Source organism: Oreochromis aureus, linkage group 18, assembly GCF_013358895.1.
Source record: "Oreochromis aureus strain Israel breed Guangdong linkage group 18, ZZ_aureus, whole genome shotgun sequence".
NCBI lineage: Eukaryota > Metazoa > Chordata > Actinopteri > Cichliformes > Cichlidae > Oreochromis > Oreochromis aureus.
Window position 1 is genome coordinate 28,866,600 of NC_052959.1, and position 14,246 is coordinate 28,880,845.

The following is a 14,246-nucleotide window of genomic DNA, read 5'->3' on the forward strand; positions in this document are numbered from 1 at the left end:
TTCTCGTTTGATAAGTTGTTGTCCGTTAATTATTTTTGATGTTTTTATGGTCATGTTGTAATTATGCTTCCAGTGTTATCTAATTAGTATCTAATTAATTATTTTGTGGTGTGACTGCCTGTTTCACTTTAGCGGATGATTAACAGATAACAAACCTGGCCATGTGTGAGTGTGACTGCCAGCTTCCAGTAAAGTTGACTTAGACATCCCAACAATGCTTTGATGGCAGCACGGTAAGAATAGCTCTCTCCGCAGGTCCTGTGCTCTGCAGACAGGGGTAAGAGGCACTATCAGCGCGTTAGAGGTCAGTGTGTTTAATGGGAAGCTGTGAGGATCAGCATTGTGATTTTAGAAGCGAGTTAAAGGGGAGAGCAACTTGGGGGACACCACCTCGAAACATCATCAGAAGTCGGACTGGCCAGTTTAAAAGAGGCGTTGAACAATGAGGATGATGGGGTCAAAAGAGATATTCTTCATCACTATAAATCAAAATGTGTCCTTTACTGGTAAGTTGGTGTGGCAGAATATTCAAATTAACATGTGAAATCATTAAAACGTTTGATTTTGAATGAATTATTTGTGTATAAGTGGGTGCTTTATAATGATTTGTCACTCTAACACAACAAGAGGATTTCCTGTGACAATTTATTGTTGCTATTATTTTTAAATTACTAGCATTAATACATTATATCCTTATTTATCTGTATTTAACTTTAATTAATAAAAAATACAGCTTCTTATTAGGCATTGAAAAGATTTGATAGCATATATTCACTCATATTCACCATCTCCATTACAGGCAAAACCTGGTGGATACTGATGTTGGTTTTCCGTCTGCTCGTCCTCCTCCTGGCCGGCTTCACGCTCTTTAGTGACGAACAGGACAGATTTAACTGTAACACCATGCAGCCAGGCTGCTCTAACGTGTGCTTTGATCTATTTGCTCCTGTCTCTGTCCTCCGTTTCTGGCTCTTCCACCTTACTCTTCTATGTCTTCCCCATTTGATGTTTGCCACCTACATCATGCACAAAGTTTTCTCATGTCCCTATTTTGGAGGTTTCTACGGGGGCAGGAGTCGAGGAGGATCGCCTTGCAGCGAGAATTCAGAATCCTCGAGAGAGCCATCCTCGCATAAAGCCCTGCTTCATGACCTCCCACTTGAATGGGGAGCGCCACGCTTCTACGGCGCTTACTTCGCAGTTGTAATTCTAAGGATTCTTCTAGAAGCTATTTTTAGCACAGCCCAGTTTTTTCTCTTTGGTTTGTCGATTCCTAAGAGTTTCCTCTGTTATGAGGCTCCCTGCACATCTGGGGTTGAATGCTATATATCCAGACCAACAGAAAAGAACTTAATGCTCAACTTCATGCTCTGTGTTGCGTTTTTATCAGTCCTATTAAGTTTGGTTGATCTGGTGAACTCTGTGAAGGCAATGGTGAGGTGGAGGAGGAAGAGGGAGATGCTGATGGAGGAGATAAGTAATAGAGAGCAAAACAGCACGTTTACAATGGCAACGGCGACAGAAGACACTGATATTGTTTTAACCAGACGATCCAGCCCAAGTGGAAGCTCAAAGGTGAATGGCCTCAGAGATGAAAAACCTGCTGATGGAGTTGTGCCAAATGGTGGACTTCTTCAAACGAAGGCATGTGTTGGGACCACGATTGGAACTAGTGCAACTAATAACAAGAGGCCAGAAAATACAGATGGCAAAGAGGTGATGCCTCGGTCACCCACAAGCACTTCAGTGTCATCTCAGTTTGCCCCTCAGCACCACTTAAAACCTCCACTGTTCTCTCAAACAGACAAGGGATCACCAACAAACCCCAGAGCAACAACACCAATCCGGCAGTGTCGTAGCGACGGCTCTCGAGACAAGAGAGCATGGGTCTAATTGGCTGAGCATGGCTGTTTATTATTGGCCCTGCACACACATTTACCTCGTTAACAAAACCAAATATTTTGCTAGATGCGAATAAATAAGTTCTTCTTTACCAGGAAGTTCTGGGAAGTATGGACTAATAAAATTTACAGTTGACAAAATACTGTATTAAAATTGAAATAGGGACCTCATAGCGAGAGCCCTGCAGCTTCCTCCAGCTCTACAGAACTTTTTAATTATCTTTTAGCATGTTGTTTTGATTTTATGACCGCCCCACTCTCATAAAATGTATTTATCCTTTTCATTTTGCAGAAAAATAAAGTTACCAGCTAGAAACCTAAAGTTGTGTTTCTAGTAATGAATGCAAATATTGTTGGAGATTAACACCAGAGCTATAAGGAGAAGGAAAACTGTCCTATCCATGCTGTAGTGCTGCTCTATACATGTAAACACAAATCCTAACTAACATGTACATCATGCCAACATTAAAAGGTGATGATGTGTCAGTGTTTTGCTTTACGTTTTCTTCCATTTCCTCCAAGTGGCTCAAAATCATTTAATGCTGCTTTAAAACACACAGTGCAGATTTTGCATTTCAGCATGTCAAAGGTTACATGTTGAGCAGCTACATATTAGAAATAAATACATTTCTTTCCTGATGAAAAAAAGCTCAATTCTAAGTATCAAAGTCAGCTTGACACGACAAAATTCACTGTTAACTCTGTGAAACAGTCATAGCAGGTCTGAGCATGTTTATTTTACACCCTGAGCTATTTGTGTTTCATTATGAGAAAAGGAGGCGTTCAAAATGAGTAAGGAAAAAAAAACCCTGACTGCTTCATCAAGGCTGACCTTAATAAAGTAGCGGTAACAGTGCTCAGCTGTTGTCTGGATTACTGTGTCTGGCAGTGCGTCTAGCAGCCACAACCAATGCACACCAACCTGACTTCTGACCTCTCATATGACCAGCTGATGGCCTTGCCGTGACCTGACTTAAGCTAACCCTGCTCAGGTTACATCAGGCCTTCAGCCTAGTCACCTCCATCAAACAACATCAGCTCAACATGCAAGCAAACTTTTACATTTTAACCTGCAGGTCAGGGAGTGCTGCTGCTAAAAAGATTAAATAATGCCATCATGACACATTAGATCTATTCTTTGCTTTTTCCTGACAGTAGAGACGTTCAGTTTGTTTCTAATGAAGGAGAACATCAACAGAGTACAGGAGTAGTTGATGGGCACTTGATGAATATTTTCTGTGAATGTCAAGCTTTACGTTGCTGTTGTTTCATCATTTGAGTAATCTACTCTCTCCTGTGAGTAACTGATTATTTGTTGCGTGTCTTTTATTATTTGTCTCACAGTAAGAACTGTTGCTTTCTTTGTGCACTTAGACAATTTCTGTGTGAAGTCATTTTTAAACACAGTTATGTGACATTTCCGCCATATAAATATCGAAACTTGTGCTGAAAAACAAAACTTTGATGATGACTTTGATCTTTATTTGCTCATCTAATTCAGATTGGCAGCCTATCCCAGGCCCATAGGACAAGAAGCAGGGTACACCCTGGACACGTTGCCAGTCTGCCACAGCGCCAACAAGAGGGGCACTCACATTCACACCTATGGCCTATGTGAAGAGTCACCAGCTATCCTAAACTCCTATAGTCAACAGATATGTTGACTGTAGGAAGAAGCTGGAGTACCCACACGCAAAGGCCTCATCCTTTCTGTGGATTTGAACCCAGGACCTTCTTGCTGTGAGGCAACAGTGCGAACCACTAGAACTGGGCGATATGACCCAAAATTCATATCTCGATATTTTTTAGCTGGATGGCGATATAAGATATATATCTCAATATTTTTTTAAAGCCATAAAGTAAGAACAAAAAGAGAGTTCTTAGTCAAAGCTGTGTCCCAGATGTCACACAGGCACTTTTATTAACATACAGCATAGATGTACATGAAAAAAAACTACTCAAAAATAAATTATGAGCATTTATTAAATAATGATGCTCTATAAATAAAAAAAAAACTATGTTGTTTTGTGCATAACAAAGAGCTCACAATTGTGCAGTCAAAATGTAAACTAAAAGATGCTGAGCATAATAACATAGATTTCACAGCTGCTCTGTTCCCAGCTTCTACTGCGTGACTGACAGCCTGGAGTTTGAAATCCGCTTCGTAACCATGTCTCTGAACAGGTGCCATTTATGGTCCTTATACACACACAATACGGTAATATTACGTTGAAGCACAGTACGTATCACTCCGCGAGGCTCCTCGGTAGCCGTAATGCTCCGACAATCCATCAAGCGGTGCAGCTCCGTAGCTTACCAAAGTCGAACTAAAACATTTTTTGACAGACTGCTGAGCGCTGTGTATCACATAAAATCGGTTCGCGGTCATCAAGCACAACCAGAATTCATACAAAAGGCGCGCAGTCAACTTTTGAGAAGATGAAAGGATTTCAGGCCGTGCATGGCGTTAGCGTGGCTAGCTCGTTAGCGTGGTTAGCTCGTTAACACGTTGACACCGTCCAGCCCCACGCACGGGGCGATGCGCAGTAACTCATTAACGGACATTTGCCGTGCCCATCTTGTCGCTGCCTGCAGGTGAAGCGATGGGGAGGAGGGGAGTTGTGTTCAGTGAAGGAGAGGCGAGGTCGAGTTATAACGTTGCATAGAGACAAAAGTGGACGAAAGAGAGGCAAACTTATGGCTCCGCAACTATAATTATAACGTAACATAGACTATATCGATATAAAGGATATTGTCACATCTTATATCTCGTATAAAAATATATCGATATTTTTTTTAAAAACTCGATATATCACCCAGCTCTACGAACCACCATTTTACATTCAAAGAAACATTTACTGTCCATTGTCATGCAGTAGTTCTTTGTAATTACTGAGCTCAGAGATCCCAGATTTTCTCCCTCTGGGAAATCTGCAACAGCCTGTTTAAATCAATGACTGTGAACAAAACAATAGAGCACCTACAGTGTTGCAGGACCCTTTAACACATGCCTCGTGCCCTTCTCATTGTCCTGCTGTGCTATTTGGGGCAGCTAAAACACGAAGCAGTATTAGGAGGCTGGCACGTCATCAGCTGGGTGCTCTGACAAAGGACTGCATTGTCACTGGTGTGGGTTCACAGGTCAGACCAGCTAACCTGGTGACCCACACCTGTGTTAACCCAGATTCACGTAGACCAATGTCTGTTGTTGGCCATGATATCAGCATTGTACATTTTATTCACCCAGTAAGTAATTATCCATCCATCCATCCATCGGTCTGTCCATCGGCATTAAAATTATTTTTAAAAGATGTTTATACACAGAACGTTTTACAGAAGTGTCTAAAACTCCACAAAAAATTGTGATTAAAGCAAAAGTATGTGGACATCTATGCATTATGTTGATATATGATAGCTGGACATCTTTTATTTCCTTACTGTAGGCTTTTCTCCAGATTTAGGAACCTTGCTGCACACATTTATCCTCAGTCAGGCCCAACAACATGGACACTGTCATTATGAACTTTGTGGTCAATGAATTTCTTCTGAACCGAATCAGGGAAAAATTCTTTTAGTGCTGGCTTGTTCATGTGGAATTAGTCACAATGAAGCCATACACAGAACTTTATCAATGGAAACCCATTAATGTTTTTATATACTTCTGGTCTTGGGTTCAATGTCATGTGTGACTATTTAATAGTTACTGCTCAATGATTTTCTTTAATAGTTTGCTGATTACTGTCTTATTGAGTATTTGTGCTTTTACTGCCACCTTCTGGTCAAGGAATGAGAAACACAGTGAACAGGACAAAGGAGTGAGCATCAATTCAATTTTTTAACTCAATTCAATTCAGTTTAGTTCGACACCTATAAAAGTAAATCATATACAAGACTGTAATGATGGATAAAACATAAATAACGCCTACATTTCCATGTAAGTGTGATCCATTATTTCTTTGATTAAAGCTCCGGTCTGTTTCCATTTTTAATAAAAAAATAAATACATATTTCATTCATTGGTAAATTTCTAATTCTGAAACCAAGTTCTTCTTTTGTGGAGTCTGTGTTGTATATCAGTACAAAGCAGAGAATTAAGAGTTGACAGACTCCTCATCGATCCTCAGCTGGAGTTGACGCATCAACCTGCGAGCGCCTCGGGTGTTATAACGCAGTCGGATCTCATGGGTGACAGACGGAGGAGATTGAGAAGTAAGAGGGAAAACTCAACATTGACCACAGCAGCACATCAGAGAAGATGTCAGAGGCATCAAAAATATTGATCACTCAGCACCCTTCTCACCTAAGAGGATGTATCTGAGATGAATGGGAGGATAAGGTTGTCCCTGATGGCTACACAGAGAAAGAGAAAATCTATTCTGCCCCCCTTTGATGTTCTTGATACAGGGATTGGAGAGTAAAAAAATAAAAATAATAAAAGAGAGAGGCAGAATGAGCCTATGTGAAGAAATGTTGAATAGCTTTCAGGTGTTTTCTTACAGTAGCTGTGGCTTCTTGTCTGCAGATTAGCTTATTAAAGAGCTGAAGCAGAAACCAAAATGCTCATGAATTAATTTCAGCAAACACCTGAAAATCTTTTTGAAAAGGAGAAAATGTTTCAGCCAGCATTTCCCTGGCTTGTGCTGTGAGCAAAGCTTATACTTTATGTACATCATTAAAAAGAACCTTGATGCAATTATCATTTCTTCTAAAGCATAATACACTTAGAAGCCCCTTTTCTAGTGTTTTATTAAAGAGGTATTTGTCATGTCATTTTGAATTCTGTTTATTATTAAATATCTTCAGTTTGTTTCCTAAGCTTGCTTTTCATTTATTATTTCAAACCTTGTGGTGTCTGGTGTTCCCATGTCCTGGTTTTCTCCACCTCTCTCATCCCGTTGTGTGTATAAGTAACCTTCTCTTACCTGTGTTTTCTTGTCGCATCGTACTGATTTCCTGCCTGCCATTTGCATTGTTTGTTACTCTGCATCTTGGACTCTGTTTCGCATTCATGTTTGTATTAGAGATCCAAAAGTGCCAGTGCCTAGACGTTTTAATGAACCATAAACTTTACCTGTGTGGCAAATGCCCACATCAATCATATTCTATTAACCCTGGTCATAACTCCGATTTTCAAGTCAAAGATAATCTTTGCTCACTCTGGCCCTGCTTGCAAGAGAAATGAAAATAAAATAAAAAAATTAAAAACATCTAAAACAAAGTGGATGTTTTAATCATCAAAACATTTACTGGAGGAATCCATTTTGCCCAATCAGATATGTCCAAAGCGATCAAGTTACAGCTAATAATTATTTAGTGGGCTGATCTTTTTGCCCCTGCACAGAATGCCAGACAAATATGACCTCTGACCTCTGACCTCTGCACCCTTCACCTTGCATAACTTGTCATGTAGGCATTTGCGATTTTAAAAATGCAGGCAGAATAAACTTTATGGGTTTTAATAGTATTTATGTAATCCTGTCAAAAACTACACAGATAAAAAAAAACATTCACTTTTACGTAGTGATATTAAAAATGATTTCTTATAAGCTTATTAGAATATCAGTGGGCTAATTTTATGACACTGTAGAGCTTAGAAAGCAGGTTTTCATTTGGCCACATTGGCTTGTCAAACCTTTCATGCAGCTATTTATTATTTTTTTAAAAGTCACTCATTTTCCTTAAACACTTCTTTTCAGAGTAATGTGGTATTTGTTCTAGCATGCTCTGAGACAGAAAGCAGTGAGGTCATCCGTCCATCACAGACCTGTCAGTTAGCACTGTTTGCTTAAGACTGCATTGTAAATCAGCCCTGGCATGACAATGGTTGATAATGAAAGCTAAATGTTCTCCCCCCAGCTCTGTATACTCTATGAAATTAAAGGTTCCTATTGCTATGTGACCTTTAACAGCCCATATAAGCCATTCAGACATCTTAACATGATTTATTCCCAACCAGTCACAGTTTGACATCGAATTAGGTCATTATACAAAGACTGCATTCACGAAGATCCTAATTGAAGGAAACGAAGACGAGTTGGGCTCTCTGGGTTTTACCAATAGGATCTGGCTGCGATGAGCTGAACTGGCAAGTCAGCGTCTTGTTTATGTTAGAAGGAGATGGATCGGGCACGACCTCTCGACCCATTTCCTCTGTGGATTTTTTGCTTGTGGGCTTAAGGGAGCATGCCCAACCCCCTGCCAGAACACAAATATACACACCACGGGAAGAGGAAGCAAACTTGTCTCATGCCTAACAAGTAGTGGCAGAGCAATTTGTTCTGAGACAAATTGAAACATGTCAGAATGGCCTCTGTAGGAAATAAGTGATCCGAACTGATGCCCTGTGTGCAGACAGAATTAGGTCGCTTAAAAGCCATTTAATGTTGGAGTCAGAAATGTCCATATGTTTACCTAAAAATAGTAATAAAACAAAACAAACCCCATAAACATTAGAATAAAAACCTATTCACAAAAAAAAAAAATCATTGACCACTTAATAGGCGAAGACAACTGTTCTCCTTATTTTTGATTTGAAAATGCGTAAAATATGTATTTAATTTAATTTTCCATATGATTTGTGATGTATGGAAACTTTACAGCTTTAACTGGGAGTGTTTAGGAAAAAAGAAATGGTGTGATGAGCACTATTTTTTTTAAAAGGAGCTTCATTAAGATGAGAGATTTTTTAGAGGTTCAGAGCATTATCTTACATAACAGGTAAGCCACATCTTCATACTCTCAGATTAAACGAAAGATTTTCAGGGTTTATGTTAAATTAAACTAATTTGTAGATGCTACTGTTAGTTTTGTGCTTTGTGAGCCACTGATGGCTGACAGCTTTTAATAATTTGACCAGAAGATGGCGGCATTTTATTATCGTTTCCCTCATCGTTCTTAGCGAAGTACAATTTGTCCTCAAATTTTGAACACATGTTTTGCTGTGCCATTTGAATTTATGAATAGCGTATGGATTTATCATGCTGGGGGACAGGAATCCTTTTTTTCCTTTTTCAAATTATGGACACAAATAGAACCACAATGGGCTGATGATGTTCAACAGGATAAGCGGACCACACACTGCAGAGACTTTGAGAGAGTGTCAGCCTGCAGTTACAAATCTGTCTCTCCTCTCTGACGTCTTGATTAGAAGCCTCGGGCATCACATTTGTAAATGATCCATCTTATTAAGAGTTATGTGAGCCTTCAACTTAAACCTCTTATAATAAGTATTTTTTGTCCCGGCTTAACACACGGTTTCTTCTTTAACTTCTGATGGCCAAACCAAAAATAACACTGGGAATAACAAATGTCCCTCTTCCACTACTGCTGTTCCAAAAACGAATAACTGAAGAGTGGGCGATCTATGTGTGTCCAAAGGGATAAAGTAAAATGTGACACATTAAGCTCGACAGAGAACAGAAGTCAAGAGTTAATAACAAATCTTAAGCGCAGGGGGCTTTAAACTAAGAAGACCACCTGTAGTTTCACCATTGCCGTGCCGATATTGTTCTCCTCGTCTCACAGCGTGTAAGTTTGCAGCACCAGGGACGCTTAATAGAGCTTATCCCACGTGGTTACAAAAGCAATTTACATGTTTTAGTTAAATATAAATGAAACTACAGCTGTCATAGCTCAGCCATTGCGCACAGAGATACTGAGACTTTAGCACCTTGCGCACTCTGCTCGTTAGTCTGCTCAATACTGAGATGTTGTTTCAAAGCATGAATTGCATCAACAACTTTAAAAAAAAAAACTAAGAAATACACAGTTCGACAGTGTCAGATTCCAGGAGAAACAAGTAGTGAGAATAACCAGGAAGCATGAGTAAACGTTCAATAAAAGTTGTTTTATTCTCAAAATAAAATCTTCTATCAAAATGGAAATTATATATATTTACAGTCTCGTAAAATTCAATGTACAAATGTACAATGTATGTACAACAATAATTATATAAATACACTTGATGCGCAAATGCAACCCGTACGAGGCAGTATTAAGGCATTGATTAATGTACGCACAAATCCATCTTGTAGACAAAACAGCCCAGCAATGGCCACATTTCTAGCAGAACAGTCTCATTGTGAATATTGTGTTTAAGACACAGCGGTTCTTTGCAGTGAGAATAAGGAGATACTCAGATATACCATATAACCTATCGACAAGGGGGATCTTGTCAGCTGTGTGCATTCAATTAAGCCCAGATAAGACTCTGCATTCTTCGTGCCAGGTACATTGTTCTGCTGCTGACAGTCTCATTATTTAAAGAGAAGCCATTAGGCGCTCATTAATGTGCTAATTACAACACGCTGATGGACAATCCCAACACAATTAGTCACCCCTCCCCCTTTCAAACCCTCTATTCAAAACCCCTGGACGTCACTGGGATAAGGCAAGGGAAGAGCACTTTCCATTAGTCAAACTGATCTTCTAAGTTTTATAAGCAAACCTGAGCATAAATCCATCAAACTTTCACATTAGGGGAGTGCTCAGGAACAAAGTTTGACTTTAACTGGCAGTTTGGGGACTGACATTTAATAATTTACCCAGTAAAAACAAAACAAAACAAAAATCATTCTCTACGACACATTGTCCCCAGAAAGCTGGTTTTAAGTCTTTAGTGTCAAATGACATGAGATTGGGCAACTGGGCGTCCAATCCACCTGATCAAACCCGGGAAAGTGGCATCTGTTTGGGGCAGGAGACGGAACTGGCCGTCCCAGACCTCCAGGTCAGTCCAGTGCTCACGTCACTGTACATGGAGCCCGCTGAGGCTTTACTCCCCCAGCAGCACCGCGTGCAAAAAGTCCTCCAGGAGTCCAAGGTCTTTCCGGACCAGATCCAGGCTCCCGACGTGATACCCACCAGGAGGCACATGAAGTATTTCAGCATAAACACAGCATAGTCTGGCCTCTGCCTGTTCGGGTCCGTCATGCACGTACAGTTGTGCGTAATTTCCCACGTCTGCCTGTTATGCTGCTCGTAAAAGTAACACGCCACTATGACAGTGGCCGGGACTGTATATAAAACTGTGAAAACTCCTATCCTGATCATCAGCCTCTCCAGTTTATCAGTTTTTGTGCCTCCTTGTTTGATAACACTCCTGATCCTGAACAGCGAGACGAAGCCGGCCAGCAGAAACATGGTACCGATGAACAGGTAGATAACCAGCGGTGCCAACACAAAGCCCCGCAAGTTGTCCAAATTCTGGTTGCCTACATAGCAAATCCCGGCTACGGAGTCCCCGTCCACTGAGCTCAGAGCCAGAACCGCGATGGACTTCATGCTGGGAATGAGCCAGGCGGCTAAATGAAAGTACTGTGAGTAACTGGCTATTGCCTCGTTACCCCACTTCATACCTGCAGCGAGAAACCAAGTGAGGGACAGAATCACCCACCAGATCGAGCTGGCCATGCCAAAGAAGTAGATCAGCAGAAAAACGATGGTACAAAGAGCAGGACCAGTGGTTTCATAGTGAATGTATTCTCCGCCGTTTTCTCTATTGCAGGCCACTTCTTCGTGTCCAGCGATCAGTCTGACAATATATCCAACTGACACGAACATGTAGCAGGCGGAGAGGAATATGATGGGGCGCTCCGGGTACTTAAACCTCTCCATATCAATTAAAAAGGTCGCCACAGTTGCAAAAGTGGAGATGAAACACAGAACCGACCACAGGCCGATCCAAAAGGTAGTAAAAGTCCTCTCCTCTGGTGTAAAGTAAGGGTTGTGGCACGGAATGGCACAGTTCAAGATCTGTCCAGTTTTGACGCGGTTGTGCAGTGGGTGGCTGTCGCTGGTAACGGGCACCATGGGCGCACGGCAGAAGCATCCCGTTTCACACGTAGACGCTGCTGGTTTGTGCTTACCGGGGATCCCACGACCATAGCCGCTCTTCTTCTTGGTGTTGTACGGCTTTAAGGGCCGGTTGGTTGGCTTCGCCACCACAGGAGAGACAGTGGTGGTCTGGCTGCGGTTGTAGTCCATGCACAGCGTGTCCTGGTTGCCTTGTTCGGGGAGCAGGTCGCATCTCATCCGGTCTGGCCACGGGAAGCCGTACTGTCTCATGAGCGGCGCACATCCAGCTTTGGCCCGCTCACACACACTCCTGCACGGTGGCAGCGGTTTCTTGTAGTCTTCAAGGCAGATCGGTGTGTACATACTGCAGAGGAAGAAGCGCAAGTCGGGGGAACACTTTATTTCCACCAGCGGCCAGAACTGGTGCACTTCCAGGCCGGCTTCGTCCTGCGTGTCGTGTTTGAACTGGTTGGGCATGTAGGTGTAGTTGTAGCCGATGCCTTTGCACAGAGGTACGGAGATCTCCTGGCACTGGAGCTCTTTGGCAGCCAAGCAGCGCGTTCCGTGCAGAACCAGGGTTAACAGCACGCACCATCCCGGGATGCTCCTATCCATCGTTGTTTTCTGTGCGCGATTTGTCCTCCACAAAGTCAGAGCGAACTTGCTTTTTGCAAGCAGGCTGCAAGTCCAGTTAATCCAGGAGAAGTGCCAAACTCATGCTAATGCGCACACAGTTTGCGAGTATGTTTAGTACGTGTGATATCCAACACAGGCGTTTTACTTTCTGAGAATCTGTGGATACTTCCAGTCTACCCTCCCTCTCTCTCACTCCTTTGTGTCGGTGCAGCACCGCGTCTCTGCCTGCATGCTCTGTAACACACGGTAGCGTTGGGCTTTATACGAGCTGGAAGAGGACACTCCCTCAGCCTGGGCGGAGAGGAAGAGTAAGTCAAGTCAATCAAGACTTCCTTCTATAGGTGTTTGTTTAAAATGTTCACCCCGGTGGAAGGGTTATAATCACTTTGCCCTTGTTTGCACTCCCCCAAGAGACACACACAGACGCAGAGTCACACCGCCCTTTACAAACAAGGAAAAGTTATCAAAAAATAAATACATTATGGAGGAATGTAAATAGGAATGCAGACAGCCAACTAATAGGATACAAATGAACCAATTAGGTGGGTGGACTTAATACATTAGTGGTTGTTATCTTGGTGGTGGGTTGTAGGTCATAACACTTTTGACTCAATCATTCATTTTCTCAAAAATGCAACATGAAATGAAGGAGAAAACTAAAATGTTATCTGTTTTTTCTATTGCTGCTTTTATTAATGAATTTATAACATCCACCTTCAAATGATAAGGAGCGTCCAGTGTTGTAGTGACTGCCATTACCAAAATAGTAAGCAAATCAGATTCTCAGCAGACTCACAGGATTCATCTGCAGAGGGTGGAAATATTACATCTTGTATACCTACACGACACCAGATCACTTTATTCTGTCACAGCTCTTAAGTTAGAATTTAAGAATGATACTTTAATATCTGGGCAGTTTCTGAAAATTAGCTTTTTGACTAATTTCACAGGATTTCTCAGTTCATTAATGTTGTCAAATAATGAATTAAACAAAAATATGGCTGTCCTCCCCAGTGAATCCTGCTCTGTACTTTAGCTGGTTTTCATTTACAATCTTTCAAGTTAATCAGTGGATCAAACATCTTCCAGTCCCAACCTATACAAGTAGGAAAATAAAGCTGTCATTGCTGATGATGATACAGCACATTCCCAATCACCAGAGCCTGATCCATTAAAATTTTAACTTGTCTAAATCTAAAGAGAAAACAGTTTTGCTCATTTGTTGTTTAAAGCCAGATGGACAAACTAGTTTCTCTGGTTTTTAATTGGAAACCAGTATAAACTCAGTTTTGCATGCAAACCTCCTGCTTCACATTGGAGATAAGCTTGATAAATTTAATTTAACTAATCTTCTGTAAACAAATGGTTGTGAAGGCCACAAAGAAACACTCGTTTTTGCTGCTGTCTGTCATTTAGACACAATCCAGCGCAATGAAAAACCTCCTGCTCTTATATCTTACAATATAAATATGTTTCTGTGGCCTACATGAAAATGTTTGTACATGCACATATGCATGTGTCTTCTTGCATGCAGGAGAACTACTACGGGGAAAGTGTGTGTGTGTGTGTGTGTGTGTGTGTGTGTGTGTGTGTGTGTGTGTGTGTGTGCTATGTGTGTGTGTGTGTGTGTGTGTGTGTGTGTGTGGTAAGGGTGGTTGCTATAGTCTTGTTAGTGCACAGCAGGGGGTCGTCTTGTTTGAAAGGGAGGGGGCTGTTTGTCCTAATGCTGGTGCCAGTGTTTCAGTAAGATCATGCTGGGCCAGCGATGACTGCAACACACCACAGGCCTAATAGACAGGATAGTGTGTGTGTTTGCAAACAGTTTCAGAGCTCAGCTCTAAGAGAATAAGCTAACATGGGCAAATACAGCATTGTGATAGCACTAATTAAAGTCATTCACACTTCTTATTGGAT

General features: G+C 41.4%; 1 protein-coding gene across 5 annotated transcripts in view; it reads right to left on the minus strand.

Annotated features, from left to right (window-relative positions):
* The window catches only part of LOC116331636 (frizzled-8-like), a 57,354-nt gene that overhangs the window by 37,332 nt on the left and 5,776 nt on the right, over positions 1–14,246 (minus strand). For 2 of the 5 annotated variants that reach the window (XM_039601968.1, XM_039601969.1), the window contains exon 4: positions 9,727–12,623. The exons of 2 other annotated variants lie outside the window; for them this stretch is intronic. In XM_039601968.1, coding sequence (XP_039457902.1) covers positions 10,566–12,311 — 1,746 coding nt within the window. In that variant the 5' untranslated portion in view covers positions 12,312–12,623 and the 3' untranslated portion in view covers positions 9,727–10,565. Of the gene's footprint in view, positions 1–9,726; positions 12,624–14,246 lie in introns of those variants that run through there. One more of the 5 variants, XM_039601970.1, reaches the window with a different exon arrangement.